The 22186-nt window shown below is 38.6% G+C and overlaps 1 protein-coding gene across 1 annotated transcript in view; it reads left to right on the forward strand.

The window, feature by feature from the left end:
- Positions 1–21710, forward strand: part of VWF (von Willebrand factor) — a 139897-nt gene extending 118187 nt beyond the window's left edge. The window contains exons 44-52 of the mRNA XM_086758341.1: positions 595–705; positions 2643–2826; positions 3720–3760; positions 8532–8648; positions 11782–11880; positions 13261–13389; positions 15082–15121; positions 19467–19564; positions 21368–21710. Of these exons, the coding sequence (XP_086614467.1) occupies positions 595–705; positions 2643–2826; positions 3720–3760; positions 8532–8648; positions 11782–11880; positions 13261–13389; positions 15082–15121; positions 19467–19564; positions 21368–21556 (1008 nt within the window). The 3' untranslated portion in view covers positions 21557–21710. The remainder of the gene's footprint in view (positions 1–594; positions 706–2642; positions 2827–3719; positions 3761–8531; positions 8649–11781; positions 11881–13260; positions 13390–15081; positions 15122–19466; positions 19565–21367) is intronic.
- Positions 21711–22186: the final 476 nt, after the last annotated feature.

The raw sequence follows: 22186 nt of genomic DNA on the forward strand, positions 1-22186 counted from the left end.
TTCCAGGAGAATCTGCTCCATGACCTTGCCAGGCACAGAGGTGAGGCTGACCGGCCTGTAGTTACCTGGGTCTTCCTTATTCCCCTTTTTAAAAATTGGGGTTATGTTCCCTCTCTTCCAGTCATCGGGGACCTCACCAGACCGCCACGACTTCTCAAATACAATAGCCAGTGGCTTGGCAACTTCATCCGCCAGTTCCCTCAGGACCCGCGGATGGATCTCATCAGGACCCATGGACTTGTGCACCTTCAGGTTCCTTAGATGATCCCGAACCTGCTCTTGGGAAGTGAATATGTCTTCAAGATATGTATTAAGCAGGAACTAATGAGATAAGAATTTCTACTCCTAATGTTGTGTGCATTTTAATTTATTTTTTCTGACAGTTCATGTTAACCATTTAACAGGATGCTGAGCTGGTGGACCACTTGTTTGTTTTCTAATAGTAGTGTGTGGCCGTACAGTTCTGTTTTCAAACTCCCCTTTCCATAAACAGTTGCTAACATGAAACGTTTATCCCAGTGTTTTCTTTTAGGATTAATCTTCTTATTTGTCTCCTATTCCTGGATCAATCAGTCCTGCTCTTTTCTCCTACAGGGTTACAAGTACACCGTCCAAGAAGGGGAGTGTTGTGGGAGATGCCAGAAGACTGCCTGCGAGGAGCAGCTATTTTGGTCTCGAGGTGATGCAGATTTCCGTTTGCATGAGGTGAGGTAGTGGTGCCGTTGACACTTCCTTTTCTAGCAGAAGTGCCCTGAAATTATTTTGTGCTCCACAGATGGAGGTGAAGAAGATACGAGCTATTTCTTCTATACAACAGTGCTGAAAAGCAATGTTTTTGGGATGTGTGGCGTACTCACTTGGGTCTAACAAGGAAACCTTCCCCACCCTTTCACAAATGGTAGCTCAAAAAAAGGTTGATGAGACATGATGCTTCTCTGGCTGTAGGGTATTTGTTTAAATTATTCCAATTAATTTGTATTACTCTGTGGATAGCAGGCAGATGGGGTGGTGGATTGATTGAATTTCACAGTCCTATTCAAATCAGATATCCTATTTGGTACATGTTGAAATATCAGGAAGTAAATGAGGATAGAAACATTTCAAGTAGAAGATAAAAATGATAGAAACAGGAATTATTCTCTGGTTGCTAAAGGTGATTGTTGCATGTCAGATCAGACTGTAGTGGTCCAGTCCTCACTTTTTGCCTCAAAATAACAGTTTTCTACTCAGAACAGTTTATTTTCAGCAGTATGCCTCTTCCCTTAGGATTCAAAGAGGTCAAGGGGAAGTGACTGCATGTGGCAACCATTTAAAATGTGCTACAGATACACTACCACTCTGGAAGGCTATGTGGATATTTGCTTCTTTTGTTGCCTACAACTTTTAATTCCTTCAGGCTATTTAGTTTGTTCTGTCCCTAACTGAACCACCCTTGGCAAGCCATTGCCTGCCCCAGTAGCATTAAATTGCTTAATCCTATGCAGAGCTTTGGATTCAACAAAGGCAGGAACAGTAAGTTAAATATGTTTAAAATAATAGACCTTCTCCCCATCTTTTCTTCCCTAAGTGTTGTTCTTTACAATGTGTCTGCATTTTCATCTACATCTCATATTCATATATTTAATATTAAATTTTTAATTGCTTATTTTACAAACATAGTCTGCTGCTGTCTTTTAAAAAATGTTAATGTATCATTTTGCGGCCTGCCTCTTCCCTGATTTTACCAAGGGCATTTCTTAATGTGTATTGGTATTCTTCTCTGCTTCATAAACCAAGCCTTCCAAAGGCCTATTTCAGTGTTCCACCGTGTCTTACTGATTTCTGTTATCCTAATGGAGTAACAGATCATTATACTCTGCTGTCTCTTTCTTGCTAATGACAACTCTTTTGTCATTAACAAAAAAGGAGGTATTTAACACAAGAGGAAAGTATTCCTTAATTTTCTGAGCAAAGATGCTTGAATTTACTGGAGTTGGGGATCTGATTTTCACTTTCACTGTTCTTGAAGTGTATCCAAAGAGTGTTAACAGTGGAAGCATACAGCTTCAAAGCAGTGAAAAGCACCTCCCAGTGTTGAACTTCTTTCTTCCTTTCTTCTTTCTAGCCTGGGTGATGTCTCTCCCAATAAGAGCACTTGAGTTTCCCACCTTGTCTAGCCCATAAGTGAATATAATCAGTAGGACTGTCAGTAGGATCCCAGTAGTTCTACATTTGCAAGTATTTTCAGGTCTAAAGCCTATTGCTCAAGTCTCCTTTGGGCTTAGTAGAGCTGATTTGCAGTAGGTTCCAGCAGAAAGAGGGCCAGCTTGTCTACAGTGCAATGCAGTGCAGCCAGCTACCAGGTAACAAATGTAGATTTAAATTCAGTTAAGAATGGTTTTTCTTCTTCACATGTAATTTCACCTGCCCCTTTATTTTTTCACCTCTAGGATACTCCTGTAACTCCTATACTCTACAATCCAAGCAGCAGACTGTTCTATTAAGTGATTGTAGTGATAAACATTTGTGGAGAACTATTGAGCAGCAGACTGTTCCTGATGCAGCAAATGTGGGTTTTTTTTTTTTTGCAAACCAGCATGTTGGCTGCAGTGGTCTTCCCTCCATCCAGGGGCATAAATACTGATGCCTAAATTTCCCATTAGGTTGGCACGGAGTGGAGATCCCCTTTCAATCATTGCATTATCAATGAATGTGTCCGGGTGAACAATGAGGTTTTTGTGCAGCAAAAGAATTTTTCTTGCTCTCAAATGGATGTGCCTGACTGTCCAGAGGGAACTGAACTACGTTGTGACCAAATAATAGACTGCTGTCCTTCCTGCAGATGTGGTAAGATTTTGTGTATGAGAAACGGAATCACTAGAGAATGAATCATCTCATGCATTGATCTCCTGCTTCTCAATAGCAATTTCAAAAGTGCATGTTATGCAAATCTAGTACTACTTTGAAGCTCTCCATATAATTTAGACATTGGGCATAATAGCACCTGCTGCTGTTACTTTCTCTTTCCAGCTGATGTTCACTATCTCCTCTTGAACTACTTACTGTTGAAGCTACTTTGCATTGCTTCAGAGAGACATACCAGCTGCATGTTTCTGCAGCTCTAGCCTGAATTGTTAAGCATTTAAAAGAGGCCTTGAGGTGCTTTTGGCCTAGGAAGGTTCACTGCTCTCCCCAGTGCCTGCTATGAACAAGGAATTTGCGTGCAGCCATGCTGTCTTCTGCATGTCTCTGAGCATTGTGGTTGTGGCCATTTCCTAGCATAGACTTGGGTTAAAGTCCAAATCAGAAGATTTGGCTAATTCGTCTCAGTCTGTGAAGACTCCCAGCCATGTTTAATTGACAATTATATATACAACCACAGGATGAGGAGCCAGCAGTGGGAAGAGGAGAGGAAATATGCACTACAACTTGCAGAAAATCTGAGTGCATCTTCTGAGAGTGTGAGGCTTGAACTGGAGGGGAAAATTTATATTATACTATGTACTTGTTAAAAAACAGCTCAGCAGGAGATATTTGGAGGTGGAATTCAGGGTAACTCTGATAAATTGCTACCTTTCCAATGTAATGTAGGAGGGCTATATTAAGCCTCTTTGCAGTCAAACTGGATCTAAATGTCCTCAGCTTGAACTCTAAAAAGTCAAAAAAGGATACCTGTGGTTTATTAAATCTTGGTAATGTCATAACGGTAATGTTAAATGGAATATTGTCTTCTTTTTCAGTATCCCTGAATGGTTGTCCTTTGAATGGCACTGTTATTGGGGTAAGACACAATTCCTTCTATTTACTGTGATAGTAAGACATTTATCTATATGAATGAGGTTTTGAAGAACACAAGCTTGGCAGAATACATAGAAGCACACTGGGCAGCTTTGTTAGGACAGAGTCTCTGCAAGTCAGACCTTGGGGTAAAAGCCAGGCAAAGGGGCTCAGCATGTGTATGTCCAGTTCACGACCCTGCCACGGTCTTCCTATATGACAATGAGTATCTTTGCAAAATGGGGACAGTGATGTTTCCTTATCTTGAAAGGATGCTTGAGAAAAGTGCTTAGAAACTGTGTTAGTCTGTGTTGTGTAATGACTTGCAGGCTACCACACACACAGGAAACTATCTGCGAGGGATAATCTCAAAAATGATCCTTGCCCACTTCGGGGAAGCAAAATCCTTCCATATTCTACCAAGAGGATAAGGAAGATTAAAAAAAGGATGGAGGCTCTTGCTCCACCTGTGTGGAAGGAGGAGTATCCCTCCTTGGCTATTAGCTGGAACAGGAAGGCTGAGCTTCCTTACTGTGTGACCTCTGTCCCCTTTCAAGATCCCTGCTGATATGCCCTCAGAGGAAATTTTTTCTCAACTGCATATTTAATGGATAGATTAAGACATGTTTAACCCAGCCCATGACAGTGGGAGTGATGGGAGTTAAGCATCTGATCTCATTTATGCCGAATTTATCTTCGGAGAGCTCTATCAATTGTCCATTGTTTCCCTAAATCCATATTCTGGCAGCACCTCTGGTGTCAAAGAGCTCTAAATATTCTCATCATCCCCAGGGAAACAGGTCCTCTTTATTTATTTAACTTAACTTTTAACCTATGTATTCCTGCATTCCTGCATTCTTTTTTTTGTTTATTTGAAAGGTAAGTTTACTCAAATGCCTTTGGGCATTTAAGGCATGGCAGACAGAACCTTTCTCCATCTCTTTCTTCTGGTTTTGTTTTTTTTTTCATAGCGATGGGCATAAGTTAATCAGTTTGTTCTTAGAACACTGTGAAAAGGATTTTAAAGTGGTAAAATCTGAAATAATCTGCATTCTCTTTGATTCCTCTGTTTATCTTCTCTGTAGTATCTTGTCAAAACTGGTAGCATTTTATAAAGATTGTATTGTAGAGAATGTCCTGCAGTATAGTAATTGCTAGCTCCTGCTACCTTCTGTTATATAGGATATGCATATATATATTCTATGTTACAAAAAGAAGGTGTCTTTCCAGTTGCATGCTATTGTTTAATGAACAACTAATTTTTTTCTCTTCCAACAAAATGTTTACCTGATCTGTCAACTAAAGTCTTTGTTCCATTTTCAAGTGATTTAAAATATTTTAAAATATTTTAAAATACTTTAAAATAAAGAATAAGCAAATTTTGAAAGAAAAAAAGTCATGTTGAAGGCAAAATTAGAAGTATCTGTATTTTGAAGACTTAAAAAGAAAGTATTTCAGCTTCTACAATATTAAAAAAAATCCTATCTTAAAAATTTTCCCAATCTGGAATGAATTCATAAAGCGTTTCAGCTGACACAAAACTACATTTTGACTCATTCTTATTTGCTATCTGGCTGTATATAAAAGCTGTCTTTAAAATGTTTTCTTTTCTTTTTTTTTTTTCTTTTAATACAGCTTTTTAAATATGTTATTGTTCTTCCTGACAATTGGTCATTTAATCAAACACTGTCTGTGTAGGATTTTGAGGGTGTAGGTAGGCCCCAGCTGTTACGTTACTTCTGTGCTCTTACTGCCACAAATGTCAAGCATTACTGAAGTTGGTGTTCAGTAACATAGTTACCAAAATAATTTCTCAGGAAGGAGAGTGTGAAATTTCAGTGGAGATAGAATCCTGGAAGATTTCTAAATGAAGTGGCCATTTTGATTTAAAAAATAATTAAATTAGAGCTTATATTAGCACTTGTCTTAAATTAATAAACTTTTCAATTAAACTAGTTTAATTTAATGACTTATTGTAAGCTAATTAGCTATATGTCTGAAAGCTTTTGAGCAGCTGGTGTTACTACAGCTTTGTCTTACACTATTCTTTACTTCAATGACTGTTCCAGAGTTCTGGTCAGGAAGGAAGATGTGGTGTCCAGAGAAGTTTATACTTCCTGGATTTCAAAACCTTTATCCTGGGTCCTTCAAGAATAGGTTTCAAATTTCATTCTATATCAAGGGAAAACTTTGCTCCATTAACTCATTCACTGAATAGTTCCAAGTTTTGAGTCTTTTACTGCAGTTCTGTTAACTGACTGTGTCCTTAATCCCTTTAAATTTTTGTCTTGTATCTAGTTACCAATATTATATTCCAGTAATCTGGTGTATTGCATTCACTCTGCTGTTCTTAACAATGCTGTGGGCTTTAACTGCAGACTTCCAAGCAGGTGGCTGTATTTACCAAAAGGATTATCTATATCACTCATCTGTTTTCCCAGGCTTTTACTGAGTGGCATTTTTGAAGGAGATCTGAGTAGATTTGGGCTTTATACAGGTTATTTTGATTGCACTGACTAACACTATGTTAGCAGATGTTGACATTTCGTTCTAAGTTAGCCAAGAAAACACATGATAGCTGTATTATATAAAGGGAAAAAGATTTCATTTAGTTCTGTCATGCTAAGCTATGTTTGTTCACAAAAGCTATTGTTAAATAACTATCATAGAACTAAGCTGTGATGCAAACTTTGGATCAAAGTAAGACCTTCTCCCAAAAGTTCAAGGCACTTATGAGTGATGATTTCGTTTCAACATGTCTCTAGTAAGCCCTATGTTCCTGCCTATAACAGTGATTTTAGTATAAACTCAACTTTATCTCTGGGGTTTTTTTTTTGTTTAATTATAATGTTAGAACTATTAGAAGATCCAATGAGGATATCAGTGGTGGCTTTGTATACCTTTTCCTCATAACGTGAAAGCCTGGAGCTACTGAGGCATTCTGTGAAAAGAATTTACTGCTAAAGGGCCTGAATTAAGTATGATTATAATAGTAAACAGAACAAACTGAAACACATTTTGAAACAAGTCAACATGATAAGAATGCCTCCCAGATTTGTAAGGCTTTTGTGTGTACGTGCACATGCATGTGTGGAGCTACTAACGAGCAGAACAATACTAATGTCAGTGGATTGAATGCCCTTGTGAGACCATGTAGTCTCTACCAGAACTAGCACTCTGGTGTCTGAATGCTTTCCAATGTTGAGAAAAAACAAGAAGTCTGGAGTTTCATATAACATTTGCTATCCATCCATCTCCCATAGGAAAATGTTACTAGTATGTCCTCATGCCTGCATCCATTGAGGTCTTTTAACCCTGGAGATTAATGACCCAATATTCACTATAAAAGTTTAAACCAAGAAAGCTGAAAAGTCCTGTGTTGAGGTTTCAAGCTGAGTTGTTAAAAGGCAGGGATCTCCCCACTGGTATTACCACCTCTATCATGTTGTATGCGAAGGATCTCTTTTCTAGACCTCCACAAAACAAGAAAAAAGGCATTGCTATTGTTGGTGCTTTATAGAAAACCACCAAGGCCTGAGGACTTGTGTTTTGCTGGAGTGCAGAATAAGAATGTAATTAAGATTATTAGATCAGAACATTTGTCCTTCAGCATACATGTCAGAGTATTGGCTCTGAACTACCCATAAACGTATTACCTTTACACTGTTACTCTGGCCAGCTTCTAGGTTTTGCTCCATTTGTTCCATGAGTGTTTATTAATGTGGAACAAGAAAAAAAGGAATTTGAGGATATGCTTAATATGTAGCATGGAAAATTCCTATTCCAAATGAAGTCAACAGTTACTTTCCATTGACTTTTGAAGAACAACTCAAAGCTTTTATAATCTAGCAATATTCAGTGTCTCTTAACCTTATTTATTAGGTTTTAGAAGTTCTTTGTGAAAATCTTGAATAGACTTCCAATTTTGTCCCTTCAACCATAGTGGTTGGCTATTTTGGAGTTGAAATGGAAGGCTGTGCACTTGGAAGGCAGAAAGACTTTGTATTTAGAATTCCTTTCATTGCTAGAAATCCAATTGCTAACTCCATATCCTTTTGTTTCCCATTTAATAGCTTGGGATTTTTGCTCTACCTTTTAAATACTGTTTTTGCTTTCCAAACAAGGTGCTAGGGAAGAGCTCAGGGAATTTGAATTGTGTGCCAGCTCAGCCACTGATTTGCTTGTAACTATGGACAAGTCCAGTTCTTCAGTCAGTAATTCTGTTTGTGTTTTTGTTTTTCTTTCTCCTTTCTTAATTTTAAGCTTTTAGGCCACTAGAAATTCTAAGCAATATTATTATTAGAACAATAACAAGTAATTTCTGGTCTGTGAGTTGTGACATCTCAAGAATAAAAGCTTATTGGCAAACCAATTTGCTGCACTTGGGGAAAAATGAACTGGTGGCAACCACCTGACACATGGTCAGGATAGCTCACGATGAAATCTTCCTCATCACTTTCAAGGATTCCTTTCTTGCTTACTAGCTTTGTAAGCAATGAAGTAAGAAATGCCTATGCCATTTCACAGATGAAGGAATTCTAAAGGGCTTTTTTTTTTTTTTTGAAAAATAGCCTGATGCTGTGCTATTTGTTATGGAACTACACATGCAAACATTTGATTCTCTAGAAAGTGACAGCATCGGTTTTCTGTTGTCTCTTGCAAAGAATTTCAATGCAAGATTTAGTGAAGGAGATATAAGCTAGATAACATTGCTAATTTATTTGAGTTTTGCTGAAGAGAAGTAACTGACTTACACACCTGTTCTAATGTTTCAGCCATGGAGACGCCTGATGGTGGACCAATGCACGACGTGTCTCTGCTCCCTCCAGTCAACATCATCTCGGAGATATACTCTGACATGTACAAAACTAAGCTGTGAACCATGCCCAACAGTAAGTGCGAGTGGTCTAGATGTTCTGGTTAAGAATGTGTCTGATGAGAAGGTCATATTCTTCATTGTTTACACCAGTTTATGTTCTGTACAACTCTGGGACCTGTTGCCTTCAAGGTTTTTCTGAGAAGTCATGGCCCTGTGTTCTTCTTTGCCTGGATTAGGTGCAATATAACAAATGTGACCTGAATCTGTAGTGTAGGAAAGGTAACTTTTCATAGTACTGAGGTCCACAGGCACATATTATTGTGCATTTTAGACTACTTACCTTTAGGGCAAAATAAGGTTTGGCAAATCATCTGCAACAGGAAGTGCTGTATCTCCTTTTCTACAGTATTATCTGTCCCTCCAGGGACTGGCAGCTCAGCCAAATCTCCATGCTTCAGAACCTTCCTATGACTGTTCCAAATTGTCTAATAGCTGGGCTCAGTAATATTTCTGTCTAGTTCCCAGCCATGCCTCAGGTGATTTGAGGTTATTGTCCCTATCAGTTCCACTGGCCTTTTTGAAGTCTTTGCTGCCATCATCTGCAAGGAATGAGCTTGGCTGGGAAAGCCAGAGGCAAATAGCCCCCATTTTCACTCCGCTGATCAACAGTGTGACTGAAGTACCTGACTAGTTTTGTTCAGTGGTGTAGTTTTCTCTCTTAGCAACAATACCTCGAGTAAAAGGAGACCTAAGCAAGTGGCAGAGGCTGGCTTAATCTCTCCCTGTCCGAAGAGCACAGACCAGCAGCTAACATTTCACAGAAATAGGCTTAGGTGCCCCTTCCTCTTCTGCCTTTCCCTGGAGGGAGCCCACAGGCACAACCAAACCCAGAGCCTGCACAAGCAGTGGGTGTTGCATGAAATAGTCACATCTCTAACGTGATCATATGGCATTCCCAGCTGATATCCGTGAGAGGCATACATTGATAGAGTCCCTGCAAAAGACAGTGGCAGAGTTTTGGATGAGTCCAGTTCTCAATTGCTGAGTAGAACTGGAAAGGACAAAGTGGTAAGTCAAGTTTGTTTCATCTAATACACTAAACAGCAAGACTGCAGGCTCAAATTATGTCCTGCAACCACTTATCTTGGAGAATTGTCAGCAGAATTGTCAGAATAGCTGGCCTGTTCTAACTAGGAAACTTCCAGATGATGCCTGGGCACAGGTCAGTGGTTAGGACAACCCAACACCAGCCTGTTTTGTGGGGAGAATGCAGTTTAGACATACATATGTGTTCCAGTTGTCTGCAGGGCCAGAAAACTGGCTTTGACTCCCTTTATTTGCTGGTATGGATGTAGCCTGTGACAAAAGGGAGAATCAGGAATACTTTGTGTGGTTCTGGACCCTAATATCACCCCTCCTGTAAGATATGATTACAGACACAGGCTTCTGAAAGGAAAATAATTGGCCAAGCTCAGTGCTGAGCATCTTCCTCACTTCCACAAAATATAACCTGGCAGATAAATGAAAAAAAGCCAGTGATACTAGAATGAATCTATGGCCAGAAACAAATGTGCATATATATATATTCCCACACAAAAATACACAGATATCAATTCTTACATTTCAATGCAAGAAGCCAGCTGTAGAAATTAAAGATAGAGGAATCAATAAAATACACAGTAAAGAAATGGAGAAACATTCCTCTCCTTCTTTCACCCACAAAATTCCTGAACAGCTACTTTCCCCTACCTGGCCCAAAAGTACACACTAAACAAAAAACTTTGAAGAAAGGGCAATTTCCAGTTGGGCTTATTAAGCACTATGAACTCATGTTTAGGGGATGTGCAGCTACACAAGGGAGGTTGCAGGTCGAGGTGTATGTATCCCTTTGCAGTCATTGTAATGAATCTGTGGAGCTTGAGGGGAAAAAATGTCAAATAAGATACAGACTATGTTCATCCTCCTAAGGCCAGTGGGATTCACACACATACTTGGGATCTTTCCTGTCTTAAAGTCACTGATTTCATGACATACTCAGATTAAAAGCAATTCTGTCATAATGGATAAAATCATAGGTTAAGAGTATATACTCAGGAACACCTGCTTTCTACTGGATGCTGAAGCTGTGAAAGTAAATGTGCTGGTAATTGAAGGGCAACCAACTACAGCACATTCTGCTCATCAGAGTAATTTATTTTTTGTTAATTTTATGATCACTTGATCTACTTGAGGTGCTTACATTTTTGCTAGTAGAGCAAGTTCACCTAAATAAGAATGAATTATGTTTTCTTCCAATGATTTAATAGTAACCCTCCACCCTCCCCAAATTATTTTTGTATAAAAAACATATGGATAACATGCATGCCTTCATTCAACCAGAAAGTGTTTGTTGTCTTAGAAATGTTCAGCTCATCATAAGCAGCTGTTGGTTATGTGTAGCAGCTGGAAACATTACTGTGGGACACTTCATGTGTTAACTCAGTTCCTGTCTGTTTTTTTTTTTTCTTTCCATTATCCAGTCTGTACCTTTCTTCTTCTCCATCTAATGCTGCTCATTCTCCCATGCTCCTTTCCCTGCCAGTTTTTTCCATCCTATGTAATTTATGAGGCTCCATTATTCCTCTTTTCTTTTTCTCCTTTTCAATTTTATAATACATACCCTCTCTGATGCTCTTTTTACTTTCTTATCAGGCCATTTTCTTTTTCTTTCCATAGTCCAAATTTTCCACCTTAGCCTTATTCTCCCCTTTCCCTGCCCACTGCTTACTGGTTATCTTGCCCTTTTCTCCTAGTTTAAGCACTTCAAACTACTTTTTGAAGTTGCACTGTGTAGTATTCATTAGCTTTACAGAGAAGCTCCTACACACCACAAATATGAACTGTATGACACTCAAAATATTTTAATAAGTTCCTTACCCTCTCCTACTGTCATGTGTTGTTTAGTGGACCTGAACTTGCAACTGTTATAATCAAACAATATTCAATTTAGTGGACACAAGAGGCTTTGTACTTGGAATAAACTTTTCTCCCTGTTGTATAAATCAGTATGTGGGTTGATGCCAGCCTTTATAAAACAAAAACCAAAAATATGCACTAATTAGATTAAGCTAGTCTAGTCCTGCTGTTTAAAAGCTGGCTATCACTTTGTCAATTGAAATTTATTTTAAAACACCCTCTATAAACAAAATAAACTCTTTACCTTCTAGAATTACAAAAGGCAGGAAATCCCTGGCTCTTGCTGTGGAAAATGCGTGCCAACTTCATGTGGCATCAGACTGAGAGATGGAAGGCTTAAATACCTTCAGGTAAGTTTTAAGCACTCTTTCTTTTATTCATAAGGAAGTGTAAACATAGCACGAACTTCTGTTGAACCCAAGGAAAGTGCAATTTTTTTTCCTCCTTTTTGATTAGGCAGCATGGTATTACTAGTGCCTTTTCTCTTATATCTCAGAATGGTTTCTCAAGAAAGTTGGTTGTTGTTGTTATTTGTAAATGGGAAAAAGGAGACTCCTTAGCACAGTGCAAGATTCTAGAGGTACATTCTAGATGCACCTGCAAGCCTGAATATTAACAAGGAACTTCAACTGGAATATGAGTTCAAGCAGCTAAGAGGAAATTAAAAACCTCATTTTTAAAAGATAAATGGATAATTTAAGTTGAAAATGTGAATTTTGAAAAATTTTTCCAGCATAATAGGTTCTTAAACAGGAGTCAATATTTTTCTGGTTAAAACCTATCAGCTTGTCACAAGAAACAGCATATAACATTTTCTTTTATTCCATTCCTGAGGTAAGTTTTAGATGGGGAGAGTATGGGAAAAGCAATGAAGCTGGTGAAAGTTCTAGAGAACAAGTCTTATGTGGAGCAGCTGAGGGAACTGGGGTTACTTAGTCTGGAAAAAAGGAGGCTGAGGGGAGACCATGTCGCCACCTACCACTGCCTGACAGGAGGTTGTAGCAAGGTGAGGGGTGGTCTCTTTTCCCAAGTAACAAGTGATAAGACGAGAGGAAACAGCCTCAAGTTGCGCCAGGGGAGGTTTAGATTGGATGTTAGGAAAAATTTCTCCACCAAAGGGGTTGTCAAGCACTGGAGCAGACTGCTCAGGAAAGTGGTTGAGTCACAGTCCCTTGAAGTATTTAAAAGACGTATAGACGTGGTGCTTAGGGACATGGTTTAGTGGTGGATTTGGCAGAGTTAGGTTTACAGTTGGGCTCGATGATCTTAAGGGTCTTTTCCAACCTAAATAATTCTATGATTCTATGTGGGGGCTGGGGTGTGATTTTAGGTCTTTTTTTTTTTTTTTTAAAGAAGCTCCCAACTCAGCCAGAAGTTAAATATTCATATAGATGTCTCTCTAAAAGACAGTTCCTAGGCCAAACTCCAAGTTTCCTCACTTAGACAAGTTTCTCTTAAGTTAATGGGAATTTCTTTCCTGTTAAGATCTGAAAAAGGTCAGGTTTTGGCAGTCTTGACTGAGCTGTAATCATCATGGCTATGCAAGTAAATAGAAGATGATGACTTTGATGTTAAACAATTATATTTACTAAAGATTTCCGTGTTTTATAAACTTCACCACCATGGTACATTAATTGACTAGCAGTAAAGGAATAGGTTGCAAACTATCCTGAAAACTTACTGTCCCATGTTGTTTCTGTGTAAAGCTAACAGCCCTTAAATCTTTACAGCCAAATGAATCACTTCAGGATGGCTGTGACAGTCACTCCTGTAAAGTAAGTGAGAAAGGGGAATTTATCTGGGAAAGGAGAATCACTGGCTGTCCTCCATTTGATTCCAGAAGATGTTTGGCTGAAGGAGTAAGTAGTGAAATGGGTCCTGTTTCCAGGTTTTGTAATAGACTCTCTCATGTTTATGGTTCTGTATATAGGTATCTTATGTGTATTAGGGTGGGAAACCCCAACCCTCTCCCAGCACCTTAGCTAAACTGAATTTGAACTTTCTTTGAAATTTAGAAAAATGTAAGTTTTCTTTATTTTAAAATATATGTTGGTTTTATGTGGGACTATACTGCAGAGGAGATGCTGAATTTGCGGTGATTTTGTTCCATATGAAGCAGCAAACATAACAAAATGGTTGTTCTAGAAATGTTTTCAGTTTGGTATCCAGAGCAAAATTGTGTGGATAATTATGCAAACTGAGAAAAAGTCAGATCAGCCTTTTTTTTTTTTTTTTCTATGAATGTGCATATGAAATGCTAAGACATTTTTCTCTACGCTCATATAAGGTTACAGAAAAAAATGTTTACAGTGCTGTAGGAAGAGCTCAAACTTCCACATTTGCAATTGTTTGGTATAATGGTATAATAAAAACCCTGCTCAACAAGTCCACCCATCTTTCTTGTAATCTGAGGTTAGCCATACACTGAGAAACAGAGTGCAGGTTGGGGTGTAGCACATGGGGTCCTGCTTTTTCTCATCTAGTATCACACAGGTGTTAATATCTACCTGTCTTTGTTTTCTTGTGCACAACAGGAAGCAAGAAATCTTTAGCAAAGCTTGTGGCCAAAATTCTGTCTACATACACATCAAGCAAATCAAGGATTTGATATGTATACTGCAGGAAGAATAAAGCTTCTACAGTGCACTTCTCAGTTTGTGAAATCACTGTAGCACACACGCTTTTGTTATACAAAGATTTGGAAAAATGCTAGATTGTGTTACAGGCTTGGAGTTATTATCATATCCTAAAGGTCTTAATTGAAAATCAATGAAGAATAGTTTACTTTTTAACCAGAACTTCCTAAACTCCATTTATTCTCCTCCCATCTGAAAAAAAACCCAACTATTTCAGCTATAAAGTTAATGGTTTTAGTCTAGTGGATAGTTTAGGGTTTTTAATTAAACAAGCCTCCAAACTTTTGCATGTAAGTTCAGACACTTAGTGCAGCAATGGCATCAGTCTGCAGTATAAATATTTCTCCATTTTTCTTTTCACTGTGGGTTTTCAGTAATTTTACACTGTACATATATTTCTGAAAATTATATTCGACATGGTAGTAATGAAACAAATAAAATTTTTGGCTGTTAAAACTTATTTGATAGATGTGACATTTTATGATGATTTGCCTGTACATTTTCAGCTGTTGTGGAATAGGTATGCTTTCATCTATATTGCTAAAAAAAATCAAGAGGGACTGTTTAACTTCCTTTCTTAAACAGACATAAGACTTGAATGCCATTGGTTTTATCACTCTGGTTCCCAAAAATTTATGTGTGTTCAATGTCTTTAGTTTAGAAAGCTCCTAACATAAGATGAAAGCAATATTTTTTAGGTGTTGAACTTGCTAATATAGTTAGTTATCTCCAATCAGCTATCAACAAATAGAATCACAAGTTCAAAACCTGAAAATAGATAAAGAGATGATTACTAATGTAGATTTATATTTTTGTACAATATAGAAATACAATTTTCTTGCCCCTTATATTCTTCCAGCAGAACAAATGTGTATTACTTGTTCCAAAACAGAAGTTTTCTTTTTATTGTTTTAGGGCAGAATTACAAAAATTGGCAATACCTGCTGTGACACATGTAAGTACATAAGCCAAAAGTCTTGTATGGAAATTGCAGAGAATGTAAGCTAATGGGTAAGGAGTTACATTTTGCATAAGATGCAGTTTAATGAAACAGAGCTAAGCAATGTGGTTAAAATAAACCGTTGAACAAGTCCACCCTCTAATTGGGATAGTGCTGTCATGTTTTGTCCACTAGAACACGTTTTGACAGTCTTGAGAAGTGCTTAGAAAGAAATAGATACTCTCCACATTTTATGTAGATGTTAATTATGAATGTTTATTTTGTTGTTCATCTAAAGATAGCAGGAACAGTACTGCACACACAGGTTGACCAGTCACATAATTTGATACTGAATACATGAGGCAATTACTTAATGAATGTGAAATTAGCAAAGAAAACCCTAGTTGCAGTAATGTAATTTTGATTGTCAAAGGTTGACAAGCATTCCTGTTGAACAGCCTGACTGCATCTTAAATTCATCAGTTTAGGAATCAGTCCTGCAACTCTTAATTTCATGCATCATTCTGTAAATAATCCAAATGGCAGTCAGGCTGTGAGTGTAGGAAAAGTTTGCTTACATGAGGAAGGATAGTCGTGGTGGGTTCTCATTTCTAAAATGAATCTCTGATGCTTTTGTGGACAACCTCTTATATTTCTCCTTTGCAAGTAAAAAATTAGTAATACTGTAGCTCATTTAAAATTAAAAAAAAAAGAAACAAAATATTGATATTATCTTTTAAGGTTAGAATATCAACATCTTGCCTGTGTTCCATTATCTCTTTCTCCTCCCCTTCCCCCCTGCCCCCATGCTTGTGCTAATAAATAAAAGATGGCCAGCACAGCAGCCCATCACCACACTGGCACAGTAACTGCTGTAATAATACCCCTGATGAAAGATATTAACTCCTAGAGAGTTTGCAGCCATTGCCTGTCTGTATAATCACTGAGCTCTGGCTAGAGAAATACAAGTCAGAAAGCTATTGAGACAGACTGTCATCAAATGGCTCAAAAAGGTAATTTAGTTAAGAGAGCATTAATCTATTAGGCTTCAAGTAAGGAATACTGGAATTATTTATTAACAAAAACAGATTTTAAGATTTAAAAGACAGGGTAGTGGGTAAGCTCTACTAATGCATGTCACTGCCATTGAGGAGAGGAGAAACCCATTTCCAAATGAGGACAGCTCAATACATATATTTATTTAATAATTACAGTGATTTAAAAGTTATAACTCCTTGCAGCAGCAAAAGCCAACTGATCTAAGTGAAATACTGTGTGCATAAAAATGCCCATATTGTATGGGCCTTCAAATCCTTATTCCCATTGATGTTGGCTTGGATATAGCTCAAAACTGAAAAGTCACGTATTGCAGTGCAGTCCTGTTCCTGGTCATTTCTCTATTCTGGGCCCTTCATAAGGAAAAATCCAACGTAGTGCATCTAGCCAGCCAACCAACCATAGGTTGTCAATTGAAGGACAGTGAATAATGCATAGCTTTGAATCAAACAGATACTTTTACATACCAAATTCTCTTTCTCTCTCCACTGTATTTATATTTTTCCATCAGGGCACTCAGTAGCAACATGCAGTCTGTTACATACTCTACGGAAAACATCAAGGCTTGGCAAAGCTACTGTTAAAACCAGAGGAATTTAATTATTCTTAAAAGTTAGATAAGAGAATAATCAGTTTCTCACGGACACAGAGACTTAGATATAGATTACATGCCGTCCCAGGTCTTGAGAGAGTTTGTCTTTCAGACCCCTGAGTACCATAAAGAATTGGGCAAAGAACTTGTTCTCTCGAGTTCAAAGCACAGTTCAGGATGATGTCTTTGGTTCAGTGGACGCCTGTGGGGCTTTGAACAAAGGTTGTATAAGCAGCCAATGTCCCTTTCTATGTTATGCCTCTGCAATTAGAGTTCATTAGTGGGTCTGAGGGAATTGTTCCACGTTTTAAGTATGTAGGAATTTACGTAAGTCAACAGGCTTATTTTCTCATTAGATTGTTGTGGTACTAGCAAAGGACTTGATTATTCAAAAAGGATATTCTTTATTTTCCCAGTTAACAAAGAAGTTGCATCTCCACTTCTTACCTCTTTTCGCTGTTGATCTCAATTGCATATGTCTTGTTAAGTTACAAGTACTTGCCTTTGCAAAGGAGGGGCACAGTCTAGAAAAAAGTGAATGAGAATACTGAAGTAACTCGAGAACAAGTCAATAAGTCAGGATCAAAAAGGCAATGAAGCTGTGTTGAGTCTGATGACAATTATTTTGTTTGTGGTTTTCAGCGGTGTGGACACAACTGTGTATTCCTTCCACGTGGACAAGTTTTAGCAAATGAAGTGATGAAATCATTAAAAGAGAACTGGCAGTTCCAGCCCTGGAGCCAGAAACACTGTTCAAGCTTGCTTTTTTTTTTTTTTTTTTTTTTAATGAACTGTAAAGCCTTACAAGGCACAGAGCCAATTGGGTACTAGCATTCCCATGAAAAAGGTAGTGAAAGCTATATTTGCTGCAAGGAGGATGGATACCTTTCTGTTCAATTTATGTATTTACTTGTGCAGCCGGCCAGCTGAATCCCTTCAGCTCTCTGAAATGCTGTTGTGTAGTATGTAAAAGACAGTCCAGTATTCCAGAAATTCCACTAGTTAGCTAGAAATGAGTAAAAGTAGGAACCTGTCTTCACACAGAGGCATAGCGCTATATTAATACTACATAGAACTGCTGTTTGCAATGCATAAAATATGCACTTAAAAAAGCATTAGCTCCTTCACAAGTCTTCAGATGTGGACCAAAACAGACAGGAGTGTGCAGAACAAAATATTCTGGATCAGTCTGTGAGCATGTCGATAGCAAAGCTTTGTTCAAAAGTGGAGAAGCAGAGTCCATATCAACTACTGCAGTTAACAGATGGTAGCAAACCAACCTCGCTTCCCCACAAGGGATCTGCAGCTTCCCTGAGCTCGCACCCTCCACACATAACAAATAAAGACCTACAGCCTCTTTTGCAGATTTCTCGTTAGATGGAAAAAAAACAGGGAAAATTTACCTAAGAGGAAAAAATATTGTAAAATAAGTATCAGAGCATTCATAATTTACTGAAGACAGTGGAAAAATTCCCATTGACCCCCAAAGTTAGATTTTTTGCAGAATTAGTTTTCTCTTTTTTTTTTTCCTAGTTTTTCTTTCTGTCACATTAGTTTCTGTAAAATCCACCACATGTGCAAGGACTGTTAGGAGTTGTCAAATCTAGGAGCTCAACAGATGCAAGGCTGCCACAGCTCCGTGTCTCTGGGTTCGGGCAACAGTGAGGCTGAGCATGTATCCCAATAGGCACACACACACACTCTGGCAAACACATTCTCATCCTAACCTCCCCTCTGACTGATTAGGATGAAGGTCCTTAGTGGTCTTAGGCACTTACTCTTCTGTCCAGTAACTGGCCCTGCATCCCTGCTAACCTAAACTCGTGAGTCCTGTGGTGCAGTTCCAGTGGCTGGCACTTAAGCCTCCATACACACACATCCACACAGAACAGAAAGTCCATCACTCGGGCCAAGCAGTTAGAAATAGAGTTTAATGAGAAGACAGGACAGACTGCAGTGATCAAACATATGCCAATGTCAGACAAAAATATGGACGAGCAGATGTTTAATGTGCAATCAGCCCCCTTTATGCCTTTATCCATCCATTTTTTCCATGCTTGTTCCTCACCAAAGCCCCTTGATCCCTCTCTTTCCCCACCTTTGGTTCCTTCCCTAAAAATCACACAATAAGTAAGTCCTGTAGAATCCCAAGATGTTCTTTTGGGATGCAAGAGAAGAAGTCCTATGCAGTCTTGTAGGTGGTGACCAACCTCAGTCCCTAAGGTGATTCGGAGAGCTGCTCCCATTGACTCATCTTGATGGTACTCATCCCAAGACAATGGGATCTCTCTCCTTTGACAGCTCCAGAGGTAGCCAGGTCAGAGTGCTCTGTTTCTCTGGTTAAGTTATTTGGGTTACAATCCTGAGCACCTGCTTGCCCAATGTACTGTGGAAGTATCTTTAAAAAGAGAGTTATCTAACACACAAGCCAATAGGTAAAAGAAGACAGATGTTAGGTGGCAATGTGACTCTAAAACAAAGCAGTCAGTTGAAAAGAAACATGAAGGAAATTCTTTTCTCCAGCAAAATTTTAGGGCTGTAGTGCAATATAGTCACACAGCTCTACATTAATTACTCTAAGGAGACACATCTAGTTCTCTTGCTAGGGATCTTACCAGTAATGACATCTTACTAACAGCAATTCAGTAACAAGTGGAAGGGAGTCAAAAACAGAAATTGTCAACATTGTCAACCACTATTTTTAACTTGTAGGTGTGGAAGTGGAATGTCGACCAGTAAGTACAAGATTGCAGTACAGAAATATCAACGGATGTGTGGCTGAAAAGGAAGTGCCTATTTCTCATTGTGAGGTAAAAACCAAAAGCAAACTCCTCCCCCAGACCTGCTCTTGCTTTCTTTCTCTCTTCCACAAGTGAAACCTTTGCCTCTACTAGGGCTTCACTTCAGTAAAGACTTCAGTTAGGACTTTCTACATATATTTTTTTTTAATTATCTTAATATTAGTGAGGCTGATTTTCAGATGAGTCTGAAGTTAAGCACACATATCCCTCTTTGGGCTCTGAAGTTGGTTTATGAGAGTGTAAATAAGCATTTAGATGCGTGATACTTGAATATGCATATGAACTTGAGTGTTGTGATTTGACTTCTGTGCTCTATAAGCTCTATGACACTTCTATTAGCGTGAGCACTAAGCTGTTGTGTTTTGCATTTCTTCCATAATCAAATTAAAAGTTTAACCTCCTGCCCATCACTGCTTACACCTTATAGGGCTTATAGGGTTTCCATTTCAAGAATGAGCATGGCTTCCCTTCAGGATGTTCCCATCTCTCTAAGATTTGGGAACCAAAGATGACATTCTCTTCCCAGAGTGGGTTATGGCAGGATAACTGCTCAATCTGAGATAACCAACTCTTGTATACAATCCAAAGTATGGCATACAAAGATGGCAAGAAGTCAAGAAGATGGCTTGCACCCAGCCCCTTTAGTATTCTCATTAGTTAAGGCAGTAGGCAAAAGGAGTGTCTCTCTTTCCCATGACAACTTGGAAAAGAATGGGAATGGGAAGGAGAAGTAAAAAGCTGAGGCTTTTCAGATAGCTACCTGGCAAAGAGCTTTCACTTGCTACACAAGTCTTAATAATAGTGTAAGCTTTTAGGAACAACAATAAAAACACTTACCTTTCATTTAAAAAAAAAAAAAAAAAAAATCTTGACCTCTTGTCCTGTCCGTAAAGTCAGTGGTAATCAGGTCTTCAGCCATATGAATTGACGTTTCCCCTGCAAGAGTACAGATTTTATTTTGTGAATCTGGCTATATATTGAGTAAGCTAAATAACTCCTGCTATAGCTGGTATTGAGTACAGTTTTTCTAAAGTAAGTCCTCCCTGATAATGCTATGCATCTTTTTTGTATTAATCTCAGAAATAAGAGCACAGAGCCACAAAGAGAAATGAACTCTGACAGAGTTTGATGTGAGGCCACTTGTTTTTACATCATGAATGCATATAGCTACAGGCATTGACAGCTCAGTCTAAGTTGGTAAAGTGGCCAGACAAGTAGAAAAGGAAAAACAGCAGTCTGGAGGACAATGGATGTGTGGCTTGAAGCATTTGGGCTAAAGCACTTTCTGAATGCATGATCTCATACAGCTGAGATGATAACCATATGTGCTTAGAAGCCACCACAATAGCCCTGGTCATCACCTATGATATATAAAATTTATAAATAAATTATAGGCGCTTTTTGTGTGACCAGATTCTTCACCTCTCCTTTGCTGTGCTTATACTCATAAGACATTACTCTTTGACCAGCACCTCACACTCTGAAATCAGATCCCTATTTCTGATACTCTGCTGAGTTTTACAGCAGAGCACTAGACTCCAAGCGAAGTTGTCCATGGATTTTTGAGAAGAACCTGGAAAAATTTTTTTACAATGAGGGTGGTGGAACACTGGAAGAGGTTGCCCAGAGAGGTGGTGGATGCCCCATCCCTGGAAACATTCAAGGCCAGGTTGGATGAGGCTCTGAGCAACCTGATCTGGTTGGAGATGTCCCTGCTCCTTGCAGGGGAGTTGGACTAGATGATTTTTAAGAGGCCCTTCCAACCCTAACCATTCTATGATTTTGATTTTTTTTTTTTTTTTTTTCATTTAGGGCAAGTGCAGAAGCAATACCAGATACTCTGTTCAGACAGGGAAATGGGAAGACCTGTGCAGCTGCTGTACAGCCACTCAAACAACCATAGTCACAATCCCACTCCGGTGTGCCAATGGGACAGTGGTGCAACATTACATCCCTTCTGCCTCTCAGTGTGACTGCTATTCTCGGAAGTGTACAGACTGAATATTTCCGAGAAGCACAGTTGTTTAATCTCAAGTTTTATGATGAAGGAACTTTACAGTGCAAGCCTCATTTTCTCTCTGTAGACTGTTTTATCCAGTAGAATAACTAACTAATTGTATCAACGCAGCAAACAATAAAACTTACTAGCACAACAGAGCATTTTCTCATCATTCTTGGGATGGTTTATAGAAGAGATATTGCAGATTCCATGGTGAAGATGAAGGGGAACAATGCAAAGTAATCCACATTTTGAAAAAAAACCCAAAGAAACCCCAAACCACAACACAGTAACAGAGAAAGCTGCTTCTACTTAAAGAACATATCCCAAAGCATTTAGCATTGGCTTCGGTACTTGCATTACCCACTTCAGACATTAGTGACATAGAGTGGGCTTTTAGGATTTTTTTTTTTTTTCCCCTTCAGTCAGGGAGTACAATAATTATGGAGTAAGACTTCATAGTAAGAGAGTGATGTTCTTGGTACACAAAGAATACTGGTTATGGCTCTGGCAACCAAGTATCTTCCTGCAATGCATATACATCTTCCACCTGAAGCTGAATGCAGAGAAACTGTGCACTGAGGACAGGCTGTATAACTTCTGCAAGTCCCCAGTACTTGTGAAGGGGTCTG

Source organism: Chlamydotis macqueenii, chromosome 1 (assembly GCF_036417535.1).
Source record: "Chlamydotis macqueenii isolate bChlMac1 chromosome 1, bChlMac1.mat, whole genome shotgun sequence".
Lineage (NCBI taxonomy): Eukaryota > Metazoa > Chordata > Aves > Otidiformes > Otididae > Chlamydotis > Chlamydotis macqueenii.